Source organism: Astatotilapia calliptera, chromosome 15, assembly GCF_900246225.1.
Source record: "Astatotilapia calliptera chromosome 15, fAstCal1.2, whole genome shotgun sequence".
Taxonomy (NCBI): domain Eukaryota; kingdom Metazoa; phylum Chordata; class Actinopteri; order Cichliformes; family Cichlidae; genus Astatotilapia; species Astatotilapia calliptera.
The window spans coordinates 28,502,144-28,529,223 of record NC_039316.1 but is presented as its reverse complement, the minus strand read 5'-3'; the positions used below and the strand labels follow the sequence as shown (position 1 = coordinate 28,529,223).

Sequence of the window (27,080 nt, the reverse complement as noted above, 5' to 3'; positions counted from 1 at the left end):
ATCTTATTATCCATTTTCGATCATGTGAATACTTCTGTGGTTGATTTAGGTAGTTAGCTGTGTGTGCTGTAATCCATGATTTGCTTCATGGCATACATAAATCGAAACCTTACTTATTTCAGTTTGTTGAGTTAAAGAAGACACTTGAAGCCGTCAATTTGGATAAAATAATTTTTTTTTAGCTTATATAGACCAGAAAATAAATTCATTAACAAAAAGGAACCCCCCAAAAATCCGTTGGGCTCTATATGACTTAGAGCTGGGCGATAGAACGATAACGATATCTATCGCGATATAACTTTTACTCGATAGAGAAATTAAGCTATCGCGATAGACCTCGCTGCTCTTGTCCTCTTAAAAAAAAAAAAAAAAAAAAAAAAAAAAGGTCGGCCGATCCAAATTAAGTAGCGCAGAGCCGAACCAATCACAGCCGCAGCTTCACGTCGCGTGACTTGTTACGTACAGCACAAGTGCCAAGCCGCACGTGTGTTTGTTTGGGAAGCAGCCAGCGGGTAATGGAGGAAATGAGTGTGCCGACTAGAAAAATCAACCGAGCGTGACCGAAGAGAAAACAGATGATGGTTCCAATGCCGGAGAGATTGTCGAACGGAAGAGCCATAGAAGTTCCGTAGTGTGAAGGTATTTTGGCTATTTCAAGTCTGACAAAAAACAGAGTAGCGTGCACTGTAAATTGTGCCGAAAGCAAGTCTGGAAATACAATGAACTGGTGCATGCGTCACACTGTGCGCCACGTTATTGTTTCGGTGAAATGAATTTCTACAATATTGTTACTGTTAATTCTACTCTCTGCAGTGTTTAAATGCTTACATATACACACAGTTACTGTCGGTCCACACATACGACTCGGTTCTGCTTCTATGCCCCAGCTTTGTTTACTTTTTCCCACCGAGGCTTCTAGACTTCTGATTGGCCAATATTTCTGCACGGTTAGGAATCTAGCGCCACCTGCTGCTTTGGCATGTTCATAGCACCGTTTTCCTTCATTTCTGCCTTTACGTGTGAACGGGATTATTTTTTTAAAACGAAAACGGTAAATCTCCGTTTTCAAAAATACCCGTGTACGTGTGGACATAGCCTCAGTCTCTGACTGGAAGCGCTAATTCGTCATTCGGCTTTTGTCAGACTAAAGTAACTGTTAAAACTGTTTGAACAGCTCAGCTATACAACAAGGAGAGATTGAGAATTTCCTTTTAGTTCTCAGTTTATTTGATATTGACAAAAGTTAGTCAGTTTTGTCTGTTCTTCTGTAAAACAAACTAAGATTTATTTTTAGAATTAATACTTTGTTTCTAAGTGGAATTGACAATTTAGTCTGTTTCGTTTGTTCTATTTTGAAACTTAAACGCTTTAGCGGCTGTCTTTTGTGTAGTTTGCAATATTTGCCTTTATTTATCTGAAAAAGTCTCATGTTCCTTAAGTACATCTACCCTGTTGAACTTATTATGGGAAATAAATATTTAAATAAAAACAAGCTGCTGATTATTTCACATTTTACTTGTGAGCAACAGCACATTTAAATCTTACAAATATAGTTATTTGGCTTATATCGTGATAGATATCGTTATCGCCTGAAATGAAAAAAACATATCGTGATATGAAAAAATCTCATATCGCCCAGCTCTAATATGACTTCTCTCACTTTGTGTGTGTGTATTAATATCTTTGTGGGTACCAGAAATTGGAAGTTTACTATACTAGACCAACAGCCCTTATGGGGACCAAAATCCCAGTTCCCAGTTTGAAGGCATTTTTGATACTCAAAATGCGGTTTTAGTTACAGTTAGGGTTATAATTAGGTTAGGGATAGGCAGTGTTGGGACTAACGCGTTATTAAGTAACGCGTTACAGTAACTACGTTATTATTGTGGTAACGAGCACGGTAACTAGTTATTATGCCAAAATCAGGAACGCGTTAGTCGTTACTGGGATTTAGATAGGGTCGTTACTCGTTACTTCGTGTGGTGGCATCGCCGAGTTTCCACAGATTCAGTAACATTAGCAAGTGGTGGAGGCCAGCAGGTGGATGAAGGAAAAGGGACGCAGAAGGAAAAGAGACCCGAGGCGGCCACCGGTCCAAGTGTGAACTGAACTTCAGGTAAGAAGTTATGACCTGCAGTCTCTCTGGGTCAGATATGAACCAGGTTTAGGTGCAGTTTATTTTCGTTATTCTGACTTTTTCCGTACTGCGTGCTAGCTAGCATGACGGAGTTTCTATACAGCTGGGTGGTGCTATGAAGTTAATGATGTTGCACTTTATTTTGTTCATAAGTTATTAGAGTTGCCAACCGTCCCGTCTGGTATTCAGAGAAAATATTACGCGTTTCGTATTGAGGTGAAAAGGAACAGTTTGTCCCGTAATTCAGCTACAATGAAAAAGGCACAAAGCTGGAGTTATTCTGTGTCTTTGCTGCACAGCTGCCTCTTCTTCTTTCATTCTCCCCCCTCCCTCTCCCGTTTCTACTTCAATCATGAAAACTGATCAATGATCAGCTGATCGGCTCTCTTGTTTGTTTATCGCTCACTTTGCGCCAGAAAGAGGAAACCAGCGGATGTCGCGCTAAACAACAGCAGCACGTTTAAGCTTGATCAGCTATTGTTAGAATTTATTTAATATTAAATTCTAGTATCAGCTGATGTTTGCTGGAGCCACAGCTGTAAAAAAGCTGCTGGTCAGGATGTCGGTTTGGATATGTGGTGAGAGGGAAACATGAAGATGAAACCAGGAGACGTCCTTACTGGATCATCAGAGCTGAACAGGTGATGGAGAAACAGGTTTACCTTTTAGGTGACATGAATGAGTTGAAGGGAAGTTATGAACTGTTTCTGAGAGACAAATAACCCCAGGATCCTTTTTTAGGTAGCTGACAGCTGGTAACTGTGCAGGGGCGGATCTAGCAAAGTGTTGCCAGGGCATTAACAGGGAAAAGGGGGCACAAAGAAATATTTTTCTTTCTTATTCTCATTTAAAATGTATAGCTTTTAAAAAATAATTATCTGAATCTTACAACAAACGATTGATAGATTGATGCATATATACCATCAAGACAGTGAACATCACTGTCACAACAGTGTTTATTTTCATTCAAAGGCTTTATGATTTTTCCTATGATGGTGGGCCAGTCTCTAGTCAAAATGTCCGGGCCAATTTTCTGTCCCAGTCCAGCTCTGTATGCAGCTCATCTGCAGTCTGGTGTTACCTACATCTTCCTATTCAGAAGGCAGAATTTCCAAGTTCTGAGTACAATCGAAAGCACCACGACTGCAGTTTTTGTGTTGGATGTAAAAGGCGCACATGACTCTGTGACGTAGGCTAGAATCATGGCAGCAGTCAATGACGGTCCAGGCGTGGGATTTCTTCTCGTGGAAATATGCACATTATCTTTTCCTTTCTATTGGTAGGTGGCACAGTGCACTTGTGGCAAGTAAGCAAGCTAGAAGACTGGCAAAGTTATGGAAGAAACACATTAACAAGAGAATTCTGAGTAAAACCAAAGTTACTTTCCCTAGTAACTAGTTACTTTGAAAGTAACGAGTAACTTGAAGTAACTGAGTTACTTTTGAGAGAAGTAACTAGTAATGTAACTAAGTTACTATTTTAAAGTAACTTACCCAACACTGGGGATAGGTTTAGGCAAGGCAAGGAAAGTTTATTTATATAGCACAATTCAACAACAAGGTGATTCAAAGTGCTTCACAGAGACATTAAAAACAAAAACAAATAAAAAGCATGATTTAAAATTGAATAAAAAAAACAGTAGATAAAATCAGAACAGTAGATAAAATCAGTAGTTAAAATGTAAGTTTTGAAATTTAAGCTTAAAAGTGTGGATTTGGTGTTTTATTCAAATGCAGCTGAGAACAGGTGAGTCTTTAACCTGGATTTAAATAAACTGAGTGTTTCAGGTGATCTGAGGCTTTCTGGGAGTTTGTTCCAGATATATGGAGCATAAAAGCTGAATGCAGCTTCTCCGTGTCTGGTTCTGACTCACGGAACTGATAAAAGACCGGATCCAGATGACCTGAGGGATCTGGAAGGTTCATACTGGGTCAGGAGGTCACTGATGTATTTTGGTCCTAAACCATTCAGAGCTTTATGGACCAGCATCAGAACTTTAAAGTCTATCCTCTGACGGACAGGCAGCCAGTGTAAAGCCCTCAGAGCTGGACTGATGTGGTCCATTTTTTTGGTCTTAGTGAGGACTCGAGCAGCAGAGTTCTGAATGAGCTGCAGCTGTCTGACTGATTTTTTTAGGTAGACCTGTAAAGATGCTGTTACAGTAGTCAAGCCTGCTAAAGATGAATTCATAGACTAGTTTTTCCAGGTCCTGTTGAGACATCAGATCTTTTATCCGTGATATATTCTTGAGGTGATAGTAAGCCGATTTTGTTATTGTCTTAATGTGTTTTTCTACGTTTAGGTCTGCATCCATCACTACACCCAAATTTCTCGCCTGGTTTGTGGTTTTTAGGTGTATAGATTGAAGTGCTCTGGTGACCTGTAATTGTTTTTCTTTGGCACCAAAGACTATTACTTCAGTTTTGTTTTTGTTTAGCTGGAGAAAACTGTGGCACAACCAGTCATTGATTTCCTCAATGCATTTACCAAGAGCCTGTACAGGGCCTCGGTCTCCTGGTGACATTGTGATATATATTTGTGTGTCATCTGCATAGTTATGCTATGATAGTTTATTTTGTTGTTCCTTATAATCTGTGCCAGTGGGAGCATGTAAATGTTAAACAGAAGGGGTCCCAAGATGGAACCTTGGGGAACTCCTCATGCGATACTTGTCTGCTCAGATGTGAAGTTACCTATTGATACAAAGTATTTCCTGTTTTCTAAGTATGTTTTGAACCAGTTTAGTACAGTTCCTGAAAGACCTGCCCAGTTCTCCAGTCGAGTAATATGTTGTGGTCAACTGTATCAAATTCTGCACTGAGATCCAGTAAAACTAAGACTTGCAAAGAAAAGCGTCTGGACTTCTTTAAGTTACTTGAAGACGTTTCACCTCTCATCTGAGAAGCTTCTTCAGTTCTAAGGTCAAATGGTGGAGAGTCCCAGATATAAACCTAGTGGGAGTATCCCCCCACAGAGGGTCAAAAGGACCCCCTGATGATCCTCTAATCGCCTGAGCCAAGGTGTGAAACTGGGTGTGGGTCCTAATCAGACAGAGTTTCAGGTGAGTTCATTGTGAAACCTGGCCCCACCTTATCATGCGAATTCCTGAGATCAGATGGCCCAGGATGTGAGTGGGCTTTAAGGCGTCTGGGAAGGGATCTCAAAACTGGATTATAGATGGCAGAGAGTTGGTGTCGTAAACCACCGCCTTGTTCAAAGATGGTCGCTCACAGTGGACATAGATGGCTTCTTTCACTCCTCTTTCAAACCATCTGTCCTCTCTGTCCAAAATGTGAACATTGGCATCCTCGAAAGAGTGTCCTTTATCCTTAAGATGCAGATGAACTGCTGAGTCTTGTCCTGTGGAGGTGGCTCTTCTGTGTTGTGCACGTTTTGATAGCCGCACTTAAAACATGCGGCTATCCTAAATGGGCGTTCTTAAAGTCTGCATATTAAGGATAAAGGACACTCTTTCGAGGATGCCAATGTTCACATTTTGGACAGAGAGGACAGATGGTTTGAAAGAGGAGTGAAAGAAGCCATCTATGTCCACTGTGAGCGACCATCTTTGAACAGAGGCGGTGGTTTACGACACCAACTCTCTGCCATCTATAATCCAGTTTTGAGATCCCTCCCCAGACGCCTTGACGTCCACTCACATCCTGGGCCATCTGATCTCAGGAATTCGCATGATAAGGTGGGACCAGATTTCACAATGAACTCACCCGAAACTCTGGCTGATTGGGACCCACGCCCAGTTTCACACCTTGGCTCAGGCGATTGGAGGATCATCAGGGGGTCCTTTTGTCCCTCTGTGGGGGGATACTCCCACTAGGTTTATATCTGGGACTCTCCACCATTTGACCTTAGAACTGAAGAAGCTTCTCGGATGAGAGGTGAAACGTCTTCAAGTAACTTAAAGAAGTCCAGACGCTTTTCTTTGCAAGCTCCTTTGACTACAATGACCTGGATGACTGAGAACCTTCACAGACATAAAACTAAGACTGTCATTTTTCCACTGTCTGTATTCAGACATATCTCATTAAACACTTTGGTCAGAGCGGTTTCAGTGCTGTGGTTCTGTCCAAAACCTGCAGTTATTCTGTTTTAAGAAGTAATTGAGCTGTTGAGAAACTGCTTTTTCAATGATCTTACTTAAAAATGGGAGATTTGAGATCGGCCTGTAGTTGTTCATTTGCGTCTTGTCAAGATTGTCCTTTTTCAGTATAGGTTTAATTACAGCAGTTTTTAGTGGTTCTGGAAACACACCTGACATTAAAGAAAGGTTGACGATCAGTAACAGGTCTGACTCCAAAGTCTTTGAGACCTTTTTGAAAAAACTTGTTGGCAGGACATCTAAACAGCAAGAGGAGGAGTTCAGTTGACCTAAGATGTCCTCCAGGTCTTTGGTGTTAATAGGGTGAAACTGTTTGATGGTGTTTAAACAGTTTTTCGGTGTCAACTGTAGAAAATAAGACCTGAGCATTATGACTGTTTTTGGTGATGATGTCAGAGAAATAGGACCTCCTTGCACTCCTCAGTTGTAAATTATAGTTGTGAAGTTTCTCTTTATAGATGTCATAATGAACCTGGAGATTTGTTTTTCTCCATCTGCGCTCGGCTTTCCTACACACTCCTTTTTCATTTTTCACCAGTGTGGAGTTTCTCCATGGAGACTTTTTCCTTCCAGAGATAACCTTCACTTTAATGGGAGCAATTGTGTCCATAACATTTAACATTTTAGCATTGAAGCTATTGACGAGCTCATTGACTGAACCTCTGGACAGGTTAGGTGTTAATGGGTTTAGGTATGGAATGATGTGGAAATGTTTAAGGTTAGGCATTCATTTTTGATGGTTAGGGTAATCAGCTAGGGAAAGCATGATGTAAATGAGATGTCCCCACAAGGATATAAATACATGTGAAGTGATGTGAAGACGTCCAGTACAAACTAGAGACGAATGAAAGATTAGTTTTGTATCTTTTTACATTCGAGAAATCTGTATCAAGTGTGTGTGTGTGTGTGTGTGTGTGTGTGTGTGTGTGTGTGTGTGTGGAACTTCTTAAAATGTTTGTAATTCTCTGAAACAGAAAATGGGACAAACTGTGACTGCAAGTGTCAAAACAAACATTTTTGAAATTCTACAAGCTGTAGGTGCAGATATGTGAAAAGGACTTGTTAAACACCACCGTGCAGTCTGCAGTGAACTAAAGGAATGTTTTAAAGAAGAGTGGGGTTAAATTCGTCCATGTTGTAAAGGATGGGTCTGCTGTTCAATCATGTGCAAGTAGTCCTGTGACAACATTCTTTTTCACATGACCATATAAATATTAATATATATATTTATATAGCAATTTTTTAAATGAAGATGCTTTATATGATGACTTAAGAAGGTAATAGTAGTACAGTCCTATTCAGAAAGCAGTGTAACTGTGGATTTGTGTTAGTGGTTTCTCTGTGAAATTAGAGCTTTTCCCTGTGAGTGTATGACCCAGTTTGAAAGCCGTGAAGTATTTTAGCCTCAGCCTTAGTTACTCTTGGAGTGTGAATTAGAGGGCTGAAGCTGTACCTCCTTTTAGGTGTTTGATTTAAAAAACAAAAAACAAAAAACTACTTATGGCGGAAATGTGTTCTCATAGTGTTTAGTCTTACTCCCCAGTACATTTCCTTGATATTTACCTTTTGGTTTCAGGTCAGCCACTGTGTGCATCTGAATACTTTATTCTCTGTTTGTGATGGAGGTGAATGACAAAAACAGTTATGTTAGCATGCACTAATGAGTAATTCACCCTGTAGGTGAGAGTCATGTTTGAATTCAGTCTATTCGCTGACTGAAACACCCCGTGGGCCTGTCTAAAGGGCACGATTGATTAGGGCTGCTCGATTATGGCAAAAATGATAATCACGATTATTTTCACTGAAATTGAGATCTCGATTATTTGACGATATTTATTTAACCCTAACGACCTACTATAGAACCAAGTCCGCCAGAGCTTTTTTTTTTTTTTTTTTTACATGTTGTAAGATAAGATAAGATAGAACTTTATTAATCCCTCGGGTGGGTTCCTCTGGGAAATTCGACTTCCAAAAAAAGCACAGCAACGACCGAAGTTACAGTTACAGAATTGTTATATATATATATATATACACACACACACACACACACACACACACACACACACACACACACACATATAAATACAGAGACAAATATAAATAAAATATACGAAGGGGATAAATAGAATAAATAGGAATAAAAAATAAAAATACAAGTGAATTGCACATTTCAAGTATTGAGTCTATTGCACTGTTGACTATTTACAAAAAGTATTGCACAAGGTATTGTACAGTGAGGTGAAGAGGCACTACAGCTTAGTTGTTCCCCCCTCCTTTGTCCTCCTGTTTCCCCTCCCTCTCCCCTCCAGAGAGGAGTTAAACAGTCTGATGGCGTGTGGGACAAAGGAGTTTTTAAGTCTGTTAGTTCTTGTCTTGGGGAGAAGCAACCTGTCACTGAACAGACTCTTCTGATTGTTTATGGCAGTGTGCAGAGGATGCCCAGCATTGTTCATAATGTCCAGCAGTTTCTTTAATGTCCTTTTCTCTGCCACTGTCACCAGAGTGTCCAGCTTCATGCTGACCACAGAGCTAGCCTTCCTGATCAGTTTCTCCAGCCTGGATGAGTCCCTCTTTGCTGTGCTGCTCCCCCAGCACACCACAGCATAGAAAAGTACTCCAGCAACCACTGACTGGTAAAACATCCTCAGGAGCTTCCTGCAGATGTTAAAAGACCTCAGCCTCCTGAGGAAGTACAGTCGGCTTTGGGCTTTTTTATACAGGTGCTCTGTGTTGCATGACCAGTCCAGTTTATTGTCCACCCACAGCCCGAGGTACTTGTACTTGTTGACCACCTCCACCTCCTCCCCCTCTATCTGAACCGGCAGTGGACCTTCTCTGGACCTCCCGAAGTCCACAACCAGTTCCTTAGTCTTTGACGTGTTGAGTTGCAGGTGGTTTGTGTGACTCCATGCGACAAAGTTCCTCACCAGACTTCTGTACTCCTCTTCCTGATCATCCCAGATACACCCCATGATGGCCGTGTCATCTGCAAACTTCTGAATATGGCATAATTCAGAGTTGTAGCAGAAGTCAGAGGTGTACAGGGTGAAGAGAAGAGGGGACAGCACAGTTCCCTGTGGTGCTCCTGTGCTGCTGACCACTGTGTCAGACGTGATGTCCTTCAGCCTGACGTACTGTGGTCTGTCGGTGAGGTAGTCGGAGATCCAAGCGACCAGGCAGGGGTCCACCTCCATCCTGTTCGGTTTTTCCTGAAGCATACAGGGCCGGATGGTATTAAAGGCACTGGAAAAGTCAAGAAACAGGATCCTGACCGTGCCTTTTCCCCCATCCAGGCGTGAGTGGGCTCTGTGTAGGAGGTACAGGATGGCATCCTCCACTCCGACACCCGCCTTGTATGCAAACTGTAGTGGGTCCTGGGCATGTTGTACCTGTGGTCGGAGGAGGTTGAGGAAGAGCCGCTCTAGAGTCTTCATAAGATGTGACGTCAGTGCCACCGGTCGGAAGTCATTCAGCTCATTGGGCCGGTTCTTTTTGGGGACCGGGACGATGCAGGATGTCTTCCATAGGGCGGGCACTCTCCCCAGTCACAGACTGAGGTTGAAGACTCGTTGTAGCGGCTCCCCAAGTTCAGCAGCACACGCCTTAAGCATCCTAGGACACACCTTGTCTGGGCCTGCTGCCTTTCTGGGGCGAAGCTTCCTCAGTTGCCTCCTGACCTGATCCACTGTGACACTGGGAGATGTTTGGGAGGAGGGGAGGGGGGGAGATGTCTTGCTGCTGAGAGAGGGATTGGAGGAGGGGGGTGTCATGGTGTCAGGAAGGGGGGGAAGCGAGGGAGGCAGGAGAGTGGGGAGAGGACTCTGTAGTGAAGGTGAGGGTGAGGGTGGGGGGGTTGTGGGCTGGTCAAACCTGTTGAAGAAGTTGTTGAGTTCGTTTGCCTTCTCCACAGTCCCCCCCACTGTGCTTTTCTTGGTGTTGTGGCCTGTGATGGTTTTCACACCATTCCAGACCTCCCTCATATTGTTCCTCTCCAACTTCTGCTCCACCTTCCTCCTGTAGGTGTCCTTTGCTTCCCTCAGGCAGCGTTTCACCTCCCGCTGTGCTGCTTTCATCTCCTCCTTCACTTTGCTCCTGAAAGCCTTCTTCTTCATGTTGAGGACAGCTTTGACTTCCTGTGTTACCCACGGTTTGTTATTAGGATAACACCTAATAGTGTAGTGCCATTTGTGGGAGCATTTCAAGTTGCTATACAACTGTTATAGCCCATATTTTAATAATATATATGCATTAAGTCCATAGTAACTACATTAATTGCAAAAAAGTGCAATAAACTACAAAACAATTAAAAATCGTTTTTGTTTTTGTTTTTTTACATATACTTCTACTTGGAGAAATTTAAGAGATTTATCCCTCAAAACTTTAAATACAAAAAAGTTGCAAAAAATAGTTTACAACAACAGGAAATTTATTTTGAGTGTCTTCATAGTTTTATTTTGGAGATACACCAATTTTTATATACTGCAGGAAAAACAAAAAAACAATCCTATGATGCAAATTTGCAAAGAAAACAGCATGTGCATCAAAATAAACTATTTCCAGCAGTGCAATTCGAGTTCTAAGCATCACAGAAACTATTCAGAAAAGTCAAACATGACTTATAAAAGCACCAGTATAGGCTTTTAAGGCCTACAAGTAAAAAACTACATTTTCTGGGAAAATGACGTCACTTCCGGTTTCAGGCAGGAAATGGCAAACATGCCATAGTTCGCGCTGATGCCTGTTTCACTGTGTTAGGAACAGCTGATCAGATCGGCAAAGCGTGTTTCTGGAATATTATGTTTTTGTTCCTGCAAGCGCTTTTTATGCAATTTTTGCAAAGCTATATGTGGAAGGAAACCGTGACCGAGGACAAGCTGATGGCATAAGATGTAAGTACAACTCCTCCGGTTTAATATGCTAAAAATATTATTGCGCTAGCTTACACGGTTCAGGTTCTACAGGGATTTAAAAATAGTTACACAAAACGGAGCGTGCAGCTCTGACCGGCTTTAAAGGGTTAACAATAACAATGTATTGAATAATGACTTTAAAAAAATAATATAAAATAGTGTGCAACACCACTGAAGGTTTTTTTTACCCCTCTTTTCAACCAAGGCAGTCACTCTCCTCTCCAAATAACTTCTGCTTAGCTTTCCGAGTTTCCCTCGGGTCCTCTTAATCAGCGGTCTCCACCCTTTTTTGCGCCACGGACTGGTTTATGCCCGACAATATTTTCACAGACCGGCCTTTAAGGTGTCGCGGATAAATGAGGGAGGGGCTAATAATCAGCTCAGTCATTTTTAATGATCGTTGAAAGCCCAGATCGTAATTGTGATTAAAATTCGATTAATTGAGCAGCCCTACGATTGATTATGGATTGTCCATGATGGGTCAGCAAATAGGATAGTCCAAATGGGAGTTAGTGAAATCAATGAGCTGCTTAAAGTAGCAGCGCTTGAATGATGTGGAAATGTGCACTGCGTTAGCCAGCCGTTCACACTAATCACACTTTTGTCCCTGAAACTTCTAGCCAATGCAAATATCACTAAATATAATTTTATTTGTATATATCAGGTCAAGCGAATGTGATTTGAGTTAATATGATGAGTTAATATGTAAATTGATCCATCATTTTTCCTAACCACTTACCCAACTAAAGTGGGACCACAAAGAGAGGGTTCCAATACTGATCCGACATCTTTGAGCAAGAGACTGATAATCAGTCCTTTATATTTAAGTCAACATCAAGCTTAAACCGTGTTTTGCTGATTTGTCATCTGTATTATACTGGAACTAAAAAAGTGGGATTGATGCTTCCCTAGACCTAATTTTGGTTTTTAAGTCTGAAGCCTCAGATGGATTTTGAAGAGCGGTGAAAAAAAGAAAAAATTTCAAAAACCTTTCAACACTTTAATGGTCTAAACACAAACTGTCACAAAGAGAGCTGGAGGTGTATTTATTTCTTTTTTCTTATCTTTGGTGTCCTGTAAATTTTGTTTATTCGTTCATGTAGTTTGAATGAGTTGTTTTTGAAAACACTCCAACCCACAACACAAGCACTGTCACATTCAGTGCTTAGAGTTGTCCTCTTTGCCTCTTTGCTCATGAGCTGTATTTGAGACATTTAAGGAATATCTATAAATTGTATCTATAGACTAAGCTATAATCTCTAGAGCATTGTGTGTGTGTATTAATATCTTTGTGGGTACCAGAAATTAGAAGTTTACTATACTAGACAAACAGCCCTTATGGGGACCAAAATCCCAGTTCCCAGTTTGAAGGCATTTTTGATACTCAAAATGCGGTTTTAGTTACAGTTACAGTTAGGGTTACAATTAGGTTAGGGATAGGTTTAGGCAAGGCAAGGAAAGTTTATTTATATAGCACAATTCAACAACAAGGTGATTCAAAGTGCTTCACAGAGACATTAAAAACAAAAACAAATAAAAAGCATGATTTAAAATTGATTAAAAAAACAGTAGATAAAATCAGAACAGTAGATAAAATCAGTAGTTAAAATGTAAGTTTTGAAATTTAAGCTTAAAAGTGTGGATTTGGTGTTTTATTCAAATGCAGCTGAGAACAGGTGAGTCTTCAACCTGGATTTAAATAAACTGAGTGTTTCAGGTGATCTGAGGCTTTCTGGGAGTTTGTTCCAGATATATGGAGCATAAAAGCTGAATGCAGCTTCTCCGTGTCTGGTTCTGACTGTGGGATCTGATAAAAGACCGGATCCAGATGACCTGAGGGATCTGGGAGGTTCATACTGGGTCAGGAGGTCACTGATGTATTTTGGTCCTAAACCATTCAGAGCTTTATGGACCAGCATCAGAACTTTAAAGTCTATCCTCTGACGGACAGGCAGCCAGTGTAAAGCCCTCAGAGCTGGACTGATGTGGTCCACTTTTTTGGTCTTAGTGAGGACTCGAGCAGCAGAGTTCTGAATGAGCTGCAGCTGTCTGACTGATTTTTTTAGGTAGACCTGTAAAGATGCTGTTACAGTAGTCAAGCCTGCTAAAGATGAATTCATAGACTAGTTTTTCCAGGTCCTGTTGAGACATCAGATCTTTTATCCGTGATATATTCTTGAGGTGATAGTAAGCCGATTTTGTTATTGTCTTAATGTGTTTTTCTACGTTTAGGTCTGCATCCATCACTACACCCAAATTTCTCGCCTGGTTTGTGGTTTTTAGGTGTATAGATTGAAGTGCTCTCGTGACCTGTAATTGTTTTTCTTTGGCACCAAAGACTATTACTTCAGTTTTGTTTTTGTTTAGCTGGAGAAAATTGTGGCACAACCAGTCATTAATTTCCTCAATGCATTTATCAAGAGCCTGTACAGGGCCTCGGTCTCCTGGTGACATTGTGATATATATTTGTGTGTCATCTGCATAGTTATGCTATGATAGTTTATTTTGTTGTTCTTTATAATCTGTGCCAGTTGGAGCATGTAAATGTTAAACAGAAGGGGTCCCAAGATGGAACCTTGGGGAACTCCTCATGCGATACTTGTCTGCTCAGATGTGAAGTTACCTATTGATACAAAGTATTTCCTGTTTTCTAAGTATGTTTTGAACCAGTTTAGTACAGTTCCTGAAAGACCTGCCCAGTTCTCCAGTCGAGTAATATGTTGTGGTCAACTGTATCAAATTCTGCACTGAGATCCAGTAAAACTAAGACTTGCAAAGAAAAGCATCTGGACTTCTTTAAATTACTTGAAGACGTTTCACCTCTCATCCGAGAAGCTTCTTCAGTTCTAAGGTCAAATGGTGGAGAGTCCCAGATATAAACCTAGTGGGAGTATTAAGATGCAGATGGACTGCTGAGTCTTGTCCTGTGGAGGTGGCTCTTCTGTGTTGTGCACGTTTTGATAGCCGCACTCAAAACGTGCGGCTATCCTAAATGGGCGTTCTTAAAGTCTGCATATTAAGGATAAAGGACACTCTTTCGAGGATGCCAATGTTCACATTTTGGACAGAGAGGACAGATGGTTTGAAAGAGGAGTGAAAGAAGCCATCTATGTCCACTGTGAGCGACCATCTTTGAACAGAGGCGGTGGTTTACGACACCAACTCTCTTCCATCTATAATCCAGTTTTGAATTCCCTTCCCAGACGCCTTAACGCCCACTCACATCCTGGGCCATCTGATCTCAGGAATTCGCATGATAAGGTGGGGCCAGATTTCACAATGAACTCACCCGAAACTCTGGCTGATTGGGACCCACACCCAGTTTCACACCTTGGCTCAGGCGATTGGAGGATCATCAGGGGGTCCTTTTGTCCCTCTGTGGGGGGATACTCCCACTAGGTTTATATCTGGGACTCTCCACCATTTGACCTTAGAACTGAAGAAGCTTCTCGGATGAGAGGTGAAATGTCTTCAAGTAACTTAAAGAAGTCCAGACGCTTTTCTTTGCAAGCTCCTTTGACTACAATGACCTGGATGACTGAGAACCTTCACAGACATAAAACTAAGACTGTCATTTTTCCACTGTCTGTATTCAGACATATCTCATTAAACACTTTGGTCAGAGCGGTTTCAGTGCTGTGGTTCTGTCTAAAACCTGCAGTTATTCTGTTTTAAGAAGTAATTGAGCTGTTGAGAAACTGCTTTTTCAATGATCTTACTTAAAAATGGGAGATTTGAGATCGGCCTGTAGTTGTTCATTTGCGTCTTGTCAAGATTGTCCTTTTTCAGTATAGGTTTAATTACAGCAGTTTTTAGTGGTTCTGGAAACACACCTGACATTAAAGAAAGGTTGACGATCAGTAACAGGTCTGACTCCAAAGTCTTTGAGACCTTTTTGAAAAAACTTGTTGGCAGGACATCTAAACAGCAAGAGGAGGAGTTCAGTTGACCTAAGATGTCCTCCAGGTCTTTGGTGTTAATAGGGTGAAACTGTTTGATGGTGTTTAAACAGTTTTTCGGTGTCAACTGTAGAAAATAAGACCCGAGCATTATGACTGTTTTTGGTGATGATGTCAGAGAAATAGGACCTCCTTGCACTCCTCAGTTGTAAATTATAGTTGTGAAGTTTCTCTTTATAGATGTCATAATGAACCTGGAGATTTGTTTTTCTCCATCTGCGCTCGGCTTTCCTACAGTCTCCTTTTTTATTTTTCACCAGTGTGGAGTTTCTCCATGGAGATTTTTTCCTTCCAGAGATAACCTTCACTTTAATGGGAGCTATTGTGTCCATAACATTTAACATTTTAGCATTGAAGCTATTGACGAGCTCATTGACTGAACCTCTGGACAGGTCAGGTGTTAATGGGTTTAGGTATGGAATGATGTGGAAATGTTTAAGGTTAGGCATTCATTTTTGATGGTTAGGGTAATCAGCTAGGGAAAGCATGATGTAAATGAGATGTCCCCACAAGGATATAAATACATGTGAAGTGATGTGAAGACGTCCAGTACAAACTAGAGACGAATGAAAGATTAGTTTTGTATCTTTTTACATTCGAGAAATCTGTATCAAGTGTGTCTGTGTGTGTGTGTGTGTGTGTGTGTGTGTGTGTGTGTGTGTGGAACTTGTTAAAATGTTTGTAATTCTCTGAAACAGAAAATGGGACAAACTGTGACTGCAAGTGTCAAAACAAACATTTTTGAAATTCTACAAGCTGTAGGTGCAGATATGTGAAAAGGACTTGTTAAACACCACCGTGCAGTCTGCAGTGAACTAAAGGAATGTTTTAAAGAAGAGTGGGGTTAAATTCGTCCATGTTGTAAAGGATGGGTCTGCTGTTCAATCATGTGCAAGTAGTCCTGTGACAACATTCTTTTTCACATGACCATATAAATATTAATATATATATTTATATAGCAATTTTTTAAATGAAGATGCTTTATATGATGACTTAAGAAGGTAATAGTAGTACAGTCCTATTCAGAAAGCAGTGTAACTGTGGATTTGTGTTAGTGGTTTCTCTGTGAAATTAGAGCTTTTCCCTGTGAGTGTATGACCCAGTTTGAAAGCCGTGAAGTATTTTAGCCTCAGCCTTAGTTACTCTTGGAGTGTGAATTAGAGGGCTGAAGCTGTACCTCCTTTTAGGTGTTTGATTTAAAAAACAAAAAACAAAAAACTACTTATGGCGGAAATGTGTTCTCATAGTGTTTAGTCTTACTCCCCAGTACATTTCCTTGATATTTACCTTTTGGTTTCAGGTCAGCCACTGTGTGCATCTGAATACTTTATTCTCTGTTTGTGATGGAGGTGAATGACAAAAACAGTTATGTTAGCATGCACTAATGAGTAATTCACCCTGTAGGTGAGAGTCATGTTTGAATTCAGTCTATTCGCTGACTGAAACACCCCGTGGGCCTGTCTAAAGGGCACGATAATGTAATTACCCATCATCCCTTGTCTTTTTTGGGGGCAATTCAAGATTATTTAAGGTGTGTGAGGACAGGCGACACTTTGTTCTTGTCTACCATTTTACTTTTATTCCTCCGGCTCCTTTTTGCTGTTTTCTTGAAGATGCAAAAGTTAACATTTTTTTCTGTCACGACAGCTCTTATTTCTTGATTTTGTGCTTTTCGCCACTTGTTACATCGTTATCAGATGAGCATATGTGATGCACAAACCTGACATCAAACATTAATCAGACCTTTCCACTGTGTGTTCCAGCTGTTACGAGAACTGAAACACCCAAATGTGATCGCCCTCCAGAAAGTGTTCCTGTCCCACAGTGACAGAAAGGTCTGGCTCCTCTTTGACTACGCCGAACACGACTTGTGGGTGAGTCTCTGCGCCATTACTTCTAGCAAGAACTGTTCATATGATTAATGAATGACAGAAAACCTCGTGCTACAGAAACGGTTACCTAATGATGTTTACATTAAGATTCAGCACTGTGCCCTAAACCGTTAATATTGTGTATAAACAGCAGCCGCAGTGTCTCTGGATTGTTACAAATGTTTTATTTGTTCACTCATATTTTTGGTGCTCTGGGGAAAGTATGAAAAGGAGACAACTGGAGGTGGTTTTGTAGATATTGTGTTTATTCCATCTGATGAGGCATGCATAAGTGAGGCAAACCCTTACTTTGCTTCACAGCACATCATCAAGTTCCACCGCGCCTCCAAGGCCAATAAGAAGCCTATGCAGCTGCCCCGAGGGATGGTGAAGTCTCTCTTGTATCAGATCCTGGATGGGATCCATTACCTCCATGCCAACTGGGTGCTCCACAGGGATCTGGTGAGTGGCTATATTAGCTTCAGTGCTCTCATTTCCCTTTACAGACACTTACCCACTCCATACATATGTTTCCAAAGGCATTGTGATTAACCAAGGTTATTAAAATTGAGAAACTGAAAGGAAACGCTAGGTATGAAGTTAAATATAATAACATACTTCCTTCTTTTATCTGAAACAACAAAGAACCCCACCACCACCACGTATTTTTATAAATAAAAAAACAAACTCAAACTGCTCAAACTACTAAAGCTAAGCAGTTTGAAAAGCTAAAAATCCACTGATACTGGAAGTAAAACCTTCCTGCAACAGGTGTTAGATAACAATTAGGAAATGAAAATAAAATAGTGTGACTATCTTACTGTTAGGAATGAAAATTTAGGGAGAAAATATCTGAACCTCTTATCTGAAGGCTGTCCACTCTACTATATCTACTTCTCACAGAACTCGTTCCCACGGAACGATTCCACCGAGCAGAGCTGTGTTATTTCACTGCCTTTCGTTGTTATGTCTTCGTGTGATGTGTTATGATGATTTTATTTGTTGGAAGAAGCACAATGACCTGAACTCTGAGTGCTTTCTGACTCCCGTCTACCCTTTAACCTGGTTCCAACACACACGTGGTTCCTGTGAGACTCTGTTCTCCTCGCTTTTCCCACAGGGCTTTGGTTGAAGGGAGGTCGCTGTGTATATTACCTGATTTCTGACAGTCTGTTTGGAGATACAATTTTGTTATGCTAGTACCACCGAAAAGAACCAGTCAACGTGGCTCCAGGCACCTTCTGAGAAAACAGATCTGTCACATGTTAAAGAAAGAAAAAGCAGAACTGGAACAATTTCCAACATATGACTCAGCACTGCAAACTCCCACAGCCCATCTGTAAGTGCATCTCCCCTGCCTCTCTCTGCCTCCCTGCATCTGTCACTCACCACTGAGGACCATGTGCACTTTTGCTTGTGGATGAAAAAGTATAATTAACCAAACAGCAGATTATGTGGTGAAACTTTGATTTGATTACTGCCATTGCTGCTTTGACGTCAGATGGGCTGCACTGAGTCCTTTTTCCAGATAATGCTCTGGTAAGACTGGCTCACTGAGATTACACTGTTTAAGCGAAAGTTAGCTAAGCTTTTGGCTTTAGATAAATCAGGTTCAGAAGTCAAAGGGCAGAGCTCCCAAACAGTTCAAGCATCTGTCTATGGGTTCCGTTTTCTTTATGTCCGGTTGTCAACTCTTACGTAATCCCAAACGATCCTTTGTAGTCATGTGGTGTCTTGACAGCACATTATGCAAACCTGAACGGATCAAGTAGGTATTTCAGTCTGTTGGTGATCCACAAGGTATCTATAAAAGTTTCTACAGTTTGGATGCTGTAAATGCGTCAGTGACGAGACCATAAATGTTTGTGTTCTCAGCCAGTCATGTTATGGCTCCTCACATGTGTTTGTACTGTGGACAGGCCACTGACGTATTCATGTGCACCTATGATGAGAAGGTCCCAGCATGTAAGCTGTAAACTGTCCACTGCAGCAGCTGTTTGTTGTCCTCATTCATGCTTTTTTCTCCTTTGATGTTTCTTTTTGTTCGGGCCAACCTTTTTACCAGTCAGGATTAAATCTATGAATAGTGTCTTTGCTGAGGGTTATAGCTATCCATAGCCTCTGCTCTAGTTGACTTCATCATCTGTTTGCTTAGTCCGGCATTAATCCTGCACACCCTCACTTCACTCAACAGAAACATGCCATATTTGCTGTTATGTTGTATACAGTGGCCTTTGCCTCAGTTGTCAGATAAATCACACCTTAAAAACAAGACCCTGGGGTAAAAAAAAAAGAAAGAAAAGAAAACAACAACAAACAACTCCAAAAAAATTCAGGATTCTTTGTGTGAATCCTATGAAACAGACCATTTAGATAAAATACAAAACACGGTAGTATTAAATTCCTCCTTACAAGGAGGGATGGGAATTGATAGGAATTTAGCAATTCCGATTCCATTGTCAATATCACTTATCAATCCTCATTGGCTCCACTTTGCGAGTTGCCCCCATCTCTAAGCAGCATATCAGTGACGTTACACTCATGCAAATCATTACATGCTTCGTGGATGTTGGAGGTATTTCTCTTCCCTCTCTTTAACAATATAAACCTACAGGCTACAGCCCCACACACCAACACCTCATCTACCTATATAAGTAGACTCATGATCTTTTTTCTTAGAATTTAGGTATGAAAACAAAGCCGACAGCACAGAGCAAAGATGAAAACCAGCACTTTAAAGCGATCACCAGAGTGATTCTATTTTAGAAACATGAACAGGTAGAAATGGAGGCTACAGGCTTCAGTTTGTTACCCTTTGAAGTTCAGCAGTGGCTGATTTCGCCACAAATGACAGCTCACTTTATCGCAGTGCTGGGCTGGGGTCAGCATTTACTCAGCTTTAACACCACTCTGGGCTCTTGGCTAACTTAGTGTTAGCATGCTGTCTGTGCAGGTGTAAGGTGTTAGCAGTTGTTTCTGTCCTGGAGCAGTCTCCACTTTGCCATCGCGCTCTCATTCTATAGTGTAATAAAAATAAAAGTAATGTAAACTGTGCCACTTTTTCCCTGCTGGAGACACAGCTGATTGTAGTGACAGTCTAAGAACCGATAACCTTATAATTCCTTTTACTGAGATGATAATTATTATTCTGTTACTGATAAATTAAAACACTGCAGTGAAAAAGTAGCTGGAAGTGCACAGGAAGAATCGACACTGCTGAACAGGACAATCACAATAGCTGCGGGCTGCGTCGACCTAATGTTGTGCTACAACCTGATGAGGGTGCACATCAGCTTACGTTGTAGATTATGGCGTAGACTTACTGCTGAAGCATAAATCAGGTGTTAGAACAGCAAACTACAATTGTTTTCGTTATTTGTTCCCTTGATTAGGCCTGCAGCAAGAAATAAAACAAGGTGAAACAACCAGTTAGAGCTGCCGAGTATACGCTGTGCTGTAGTGTGTGTGAACTAGCAACCCTCCATCAAATCATGCACTCACAGTGTGCCAGCATGGCTTTAGTAGTCTCTGTTGCTCACAGCAGTTGCCATAGTAGGAAAAACACAAGTGTTAGTAGTAACATTAATGTTGACTCTGTGAGCCTGAAACATGTCTTCAGTAAAAGACAGGCTCTTAAAATAACGTGTCAGGATGTTTCGTACAGACTTTTATTTTGTAGCACTTTGTAAATTTGTGGAAACCTTAAGCACCAAAGTTCATAATATACACAATATGAATTCTCTTACAGTAGCTGTGTGGATGTTTTGGCTCTCTTAAGGTCACACCAGTCTTATCTACACACCAACATTTCCGGCCCCTCGATTATTTTCGCTGCAGCCGTTATTTTGCTGTCTCTCTGCCAGGGCTTCCTGCCATTGTTGCCACATAACCTCACTCGTAAATTTCATTCTTGTCTCTTGTCATCGGTGAGATTAGCGTCTTTTGTGCAGGTGCCTGGCTCTGTGTCGGGTCTCTGCGCGGGCATGAGAAATAACAACTGAAATTAGAGAGACTGCTCGTAGCAAACATGATGCTACGTTATGGAAAAATCTACCCAAGGCCTCTTACTGCTGTCTAAGTAGATGTGAAAGTCTTCCCATGAGCTGTATTGTGAATACATGCGAGGGGAGGAGCAGACATGTATTGTGCCACACAGGGAACGGTTTTCCTGCCCACTGTATCTTTAACAGCTGCAATAGTTCTGCTGTTGCATAAGCATGTCTTTGTGCTTGAGTGTAGCATGCTCTGACTCTCTGGAAAGCATCCATGTACTGTGCATTGCACTGTCACAAAGCCCATCCCCCATTTACTCTTGCAGTTACTCCTCTGTCGTCGTCCACCCCCCCCCCCCCCCCCCAATCAGAGGTGCTTGCCGTCTTATGTAAGATGATGTCAAGCCCACCGCTCTGCACAGATAGCTGATTCAAGAACCTGACTCTGCAAGCCAAAGCAAAAGGCATGCATTTCCATGGACTGTACCAATAATCACTTAAGAGAGGGGTGGTGTGTGTTAGGGTATTACTGAAGGTCATCTGTTATAGTAACCAGCAGTGCTATACTACATGCATATTACTGGGTGGGTGGCTGTAAGAAACTCATCATGCAAGGCGTGGAATTCTACACAACCACATTTTTTTTTCAGTGTCTAAAGTGGGAAAGTGAACCGTGTGTGCTTGCACTGAGAAGTTTGCTTTAGTTTTCATTCAGTTTTGCATAGATGAGTTGAATTCTAATCTGGTGTCTCATTCAGATTATAATTGTTAATATTAACCTATTTACTTCTATTATTACCAAGAGGTATTTAATCCAGTGACACGAGTAAAACAATGTAATCTGTACTCAGCATCTGTGTTTTGCACTAAAACTAACTTATTTCTGCAGTTTATGTGTCATATATAAACTCTTTAATAATGGAAAGATATTGTTGTTTTACCTTTTTAAGATTTTAAGAAGTGTCCAAAAGCAAGAGAGTTTGACTAGAGCCAGATCTGAATTTTCAAAATATCTGGGCTGCTAGTAGCATGCAATTAGCTCTGCTGTATTGAAATATGATGGAAATGATCCAAACATAAGATAATTTCTGATCATATTTCTTTAAAACAGGAGCTTCATGACTGTCTGATTGGTGATTCCTATTGGTAGGATTTATTCGTTGAATGCACACTGATTAAACAAATGTCTGCTGCAGGTCAGATGCACTTTCAGCTTAAGAACTCTACACCAATTATTTCCTTTTCTGTGTTCTGGTCTCTGTGGTTTCCAGTAGTTCTTAGTTGTTTTTACCCCCTTTTTCTAATCTTGTACATCCTCAACTCCTGTCCTCACATCTTAGTCCCAATCTCAGTGGAGGAGGAAAGGATAAGACATAAGGGGAAAGGAATTGTGGCAACAGGGATTTAACAAAAACTTAAAGCAATGTTGGTTAAATATGACATTTGGTACAGCCGGACCATGAAGTGTTCTGTTCGTAGCCCAGTTTCAGCTGTGTTTTCTTATTTCAGTTTTAACATTACTCCTGGAATTTTTTTTTATACTGAAGGCCTCTTTTAATCAAAATCCCAGAAACATCCTCGTCGGATCATCTGGTTTCCCTTCACGTTGCGTTGTTACTGGACTGGGGTTAATAAAGCTCACTTTCAAGGGTCAAGTTCTTTTTTTAAAATTAGATGACCTGAATGTTTTCCTGGACAGGCGTGCATTTCCTCTTATCTCAGTGGTCTAGATGTAAATGTTAACATGAGTCAGGCTTGAATTCTCCAAGTTCAGCCTTAATGCCTTATCACCAAACAAATTTCCTCATATTTTCATGACAGATTTAATCGCTGCCTTGCTTCAGCAGTCTGCGTGTTATTAATTCACTCTGTTTACAGGTGATTTGTCAGCTTGAGTAATATCTCATTGTAGCAGCATTGGTATTAATACAGTGCTTTTTTCCCTCCCCCTTGTATTTTGCGTCACCCTACAACTATTCGAAACGGTTGCCTGGTGCTCCCTAACCCTGGTTGTGACAGAGGTCCCTTCTGGCTAAATGAGACTTCTTCCTCCCCGCTGTTGCCAAGCACTGCTCCTAGGGGTTGAGTACTCTCACTCCACACACTGTAAACAAACAGCAGCTACTTGAGGAAAAGCAGAACGAGAGTTGAACCAACCAACTGGCTGCGTGAAAGGATGAAGCATGCTTTAATACTACTGCATACTGCACTAATAGCTCAAAGGGGCTTCATTATCTGGACAGTTGGTCGTTGATGAGTCCTGTAGGCTGTCACCTTTCGCTTCAGCTTGTTTATCAGCTTGCCCACTCTGTTACGTAAGTGTGTAAGTTTGGCTCCTGAAGTGGCCTACTTTTTGATACAAAGATGTAAATGATTTTGTAAAAGAGGGCCACGTCCCTAAGGACTGGGTTTACAGATCCTCTGTGGGGCGGAGAGTGTTTATTTTCCCCTGGCTCCCGATCCATTTATGAAACTGTCCAAATGGAACTGATTAATTTCACTGGCTGCATTTGAAGGGAAATCTTAATATGGGGGGTGTGAAAAGGAATTTGGTGCATGCTTCACTAACTTTGGTGCATATTTCAATCAATTTATTACATCTCCTTATATCACTGTGGTCTGCTGCTCTTTGAAACAGTCCCTCTTGCACTCATGTTTCTACTTTTCAGCTTTTCCTTCCATTAGACACGTGAACTTATTTACATCAAACTTCATTTTTGCATGCTCATTTTGCATTTTGAAGGCACTGGCACTCACTCAGGTCTTTTACAGAACATTCAAGAGGTAAAAAAAAAAGAAAAAAGAGTACGTTCAGGCTAGGCATATTAATTCACTTAGGTCTGTTTAGAATTTGAAAGAGGGGCTGAACTCCTCGGGCCTTTGAAGAGACGCTTGTCTTTGTGTTTGCCGATCGTGGGGGTGTCATGTTGTGGGCATGAATAGCAGATCTCATTATTAGTGCTGTTTCTATGGCAACAAAATACGTTTGCCAGTCAGATCTGAGTCTGCCAAGCCAGAGGGTTCACATTCACTCAAACACCCAGGGAGACAGTTTGACAACAAGCATTACTGCATCCTACTGCACGACAAGGTAAACTTCAAAAACAGGGGCCCACTGATGTTATTTGCCCTCTGAAAAAACGTACAGAGGTTTTCCGATGCATTTTATATCCTCTGGTAATTCAGAGACTTAAAACCACTGTGCTTACAACTGCAAATTATATGCAAGAAGTTGAGTTAGCGAATGGTCTGAAGAGCAGTGAGAAAAATACATCGGCCTTCATGTGTTGCGTCCTAGATGCTGTGCCGCGAGCCCTGTGGCAAAAGCCTGAACCAACACTTCTTCATGCTCCACATTCCTTTCTGAAGAGGAAAACACAGATAACAGCATTCAAAGCTGTTTTAATTACTCATTTTAGCAATGCATCCTGTGACTCTGAAGGGTTTTGTATGCATTGGTGGCCATTCAGCTTTAGGGGCCTCCTAATTTCACTCTGATCCATCTAATTTTCAGCTGGGGGAGTAAGCAACCGCCGTCAGCCAACAGGCTCAGAAAAATCCAGTGAACACTATAAAATTAACAATTTGTTAATTAAATGTCAACGTTGAGCGTCTAGTTTGCTGTGCTGCAGTAACTACTGTTATATTTACTAAGTGAAAATGTAATAGGTTAATATTTCCCTATTTCCCATCCCAGCTATATACTGTTTACACAGTGGACCAGTTTCACATGTTGACGTCTGAATGTGTGTGAGCCAACAGCCTCCTAATTTTCTGTTTGGGAGATGCTTGGCACTGTGTGACATCATAGAGGGGATATCCCTAATATGATCAACAGTGGCACATGGCACTTGTTGCCTCCCACAGAAGGCCCACTTGCCAACAAGTGAGTAAGTTGCTTAAAGTGAGTGTAGCCTTAAAGAAAGTTAGGCTAGATCAGCTTATTTCAAGCAGAGAATGAACTGAAGGACTGCACCAAGGCCCAGTATAAGATAACTAGGGATTATTCCGAGAAGTGAATCATGCAAAGCTACTCTAGTAGCCTTTAGTAATAACATCTTTACAAAAATACTTTTTTCCCACTTTTGCCCAAGTGCTTTCTCTGGGCTCTCTCTGTATCATTGTAGGGTCTTTACCTTACAATATAAGGTGCCTTGTGGTGACTGTTGTTGGGATTTGGCGCCAGATATATATATAAAACTGAATGGAATACTCTCTGTGCTGCCCTATCAACAAAGGCAAAAATAAATCTAAAAAAGGAAGTCAGTGTTCTTGTTCAGTTTGCACTATTTCAACACTTGAAAGTGGTCAGGAGAAGGACTAATCAGTTTTGGATCAAACGACTATATCTGTGAAAAACTTCACGTCACGTGTTTTAGTTCTCCTCACCTGTTCATTGTATTTTAATTTAATTTGTTTATGATTTGTTCTTTGTGAGTGACTCACAGTTCTAAAATTTAGCATTTGTGGTTAAACGGTGGTTAAACATCATCTAAATGAATGCTTCTGAACTACCTAACATCGTTGGTCTAGGATGTTTTTTAAGGCTTGGACCTAAAAACAAAAAAGAACTCAACCTGTTCTCCTGTTATTGTGAAATGTACTCAGCCTAACAACTAATATAGGATTTTAAATACCAATATCAATTGGGTGATTTGAAAAGCCACAGCATGTGCTGGGCTATGGCTTGTGTCCACATAAGTGGCGGCAGTCAGCTTGGTTGGCTAACAAAGCTTTTACTTCTTGGAACTTGTGTGGTTCCAGTTTCTCTCTGGAAACCAGATGAACACACCCAGCTGCTTGAGCGTGTTTGACTCCATTCCTGGGTGTATGATCACTTGGCTTAAGTGCACTCCCGGAAAATGGCTCACTGACATAGTCATGTGGTTGTGTGCTTCATTACAAAAACAGGACAGTCAATAACCACTCAACATGTTTCTGCAAAGGGAACCACTGATACTGTAATACCACGGGTATTCTGAACGTATTATCAGTCCAACTGTGTGTTAGAACCATTTACATTTATTGTACTTCCAAGTTAAAAACAGAGTGATTTTTAGTATACGCAACAGCTCGTAATGTTCTGTCTCTTTCTCCCACAGAAACCAGCTAACATCCTGGTGATGGGGGAAGGCCCCGAACGAGGAAGAGTTAAAATTGGTAAAGTAGATTTAAAAAAACATCATTTAAACTGCTTGACTGATTTGAAACTTACACAACCTTTAGGTACTTGTGTCAGCACGAAAGTGGATCAATTAGGTTGTTGACGTGTTTGATTGTCTGATAGCTACAACGTTTAACCTTGTCCAGAGAGGCTGACAGGAAGCTCAGATCAGTCCTGTTGCATAAGCCAGCTGGCCAGGGGAGTGTTGAAGGGTAATGCTGCATTGCTGGCATCTATTTTTAAACCCCGTACTCCCAGTAATAGCATAGAGTGTTGTTCCAGTGCAGCCAGAGTCTTTGCAACTGGTGCTGGTAAAAGTTTTACTTGAATGAACGCCACAAGGCTGCTGTGGTTTAATAAATATGTTTAATATCTTAATAGTTACATGGAGCAGGATGTTCATTTTATTCATTTCCAACTTTCATTCATTCATTTTTTAGGAGAATGTGAACTAAGTATCAGAAATCACATTCATTATAATTGTATTTGAATGCACGTTGGTTAAGCGAACAACTTTTTCAGCCTTACTTGTTCCTGTAGATATTGCTTTACAGTCAGTGTTGTATTTTCTGTGAACGTTTCATTATGAATCATCATCATCATTAGTATCATTAGTAGGCAAATGCAAAACTCTGTACAAGGCTCATCCAAGAACAGTGTCAGTGACAAGTTTTACTTTTAATTCTAATTAACATTTTAATTATATTCAGTAAGACCTGAATCTGGCAACTGAGCACATTATTCATCATGATCTCATCTCACTCATTCTATGACCTCAGAGTTTACTGAGGTCAGCCGAGAAGTGTTTTCCCATCAACTTCTTTGTACAACCAACCAGTTGCCCCCTACTGGCCATTACAAAGAATGCAGATTTAAAGGATTTCTGTATAGGCTTTCCATTTTCAGACTCAGATGCTACCTCCATCTTAT

General features: G+C 41.0%; 1 protein-coding gene across 2 annotated transcripts in view; it reads left to right on the top strand.

Moving 5' to 3' along the window:
* cdk19 (cyclin dependent kinase 19) overlaps positions 1-27,080 on the top strand; it is a 73,035-nt gene that overhangs the window by 32,215 nt on the left and 13,740 nt on the right. For both annotated transcript variants that reach the window (XM_026194207.1, XM_026194206.1), the window contains 3 exons: positions 16,887-16,997; positions 17,316-17,456; positions 26,089-26,146. In XM_026194207.1, the coding sequence (XP_026049992.1) occupies positions 16,887-16,997; positions 17,316-17,456; positions 26,089-26,146 (310 nt within the window). The remainder of the gene's footprint in view (positions 1-16,886; positions 16,998-17,315; positions 17,457-26,088; positions 26,147-27,080) is intronic.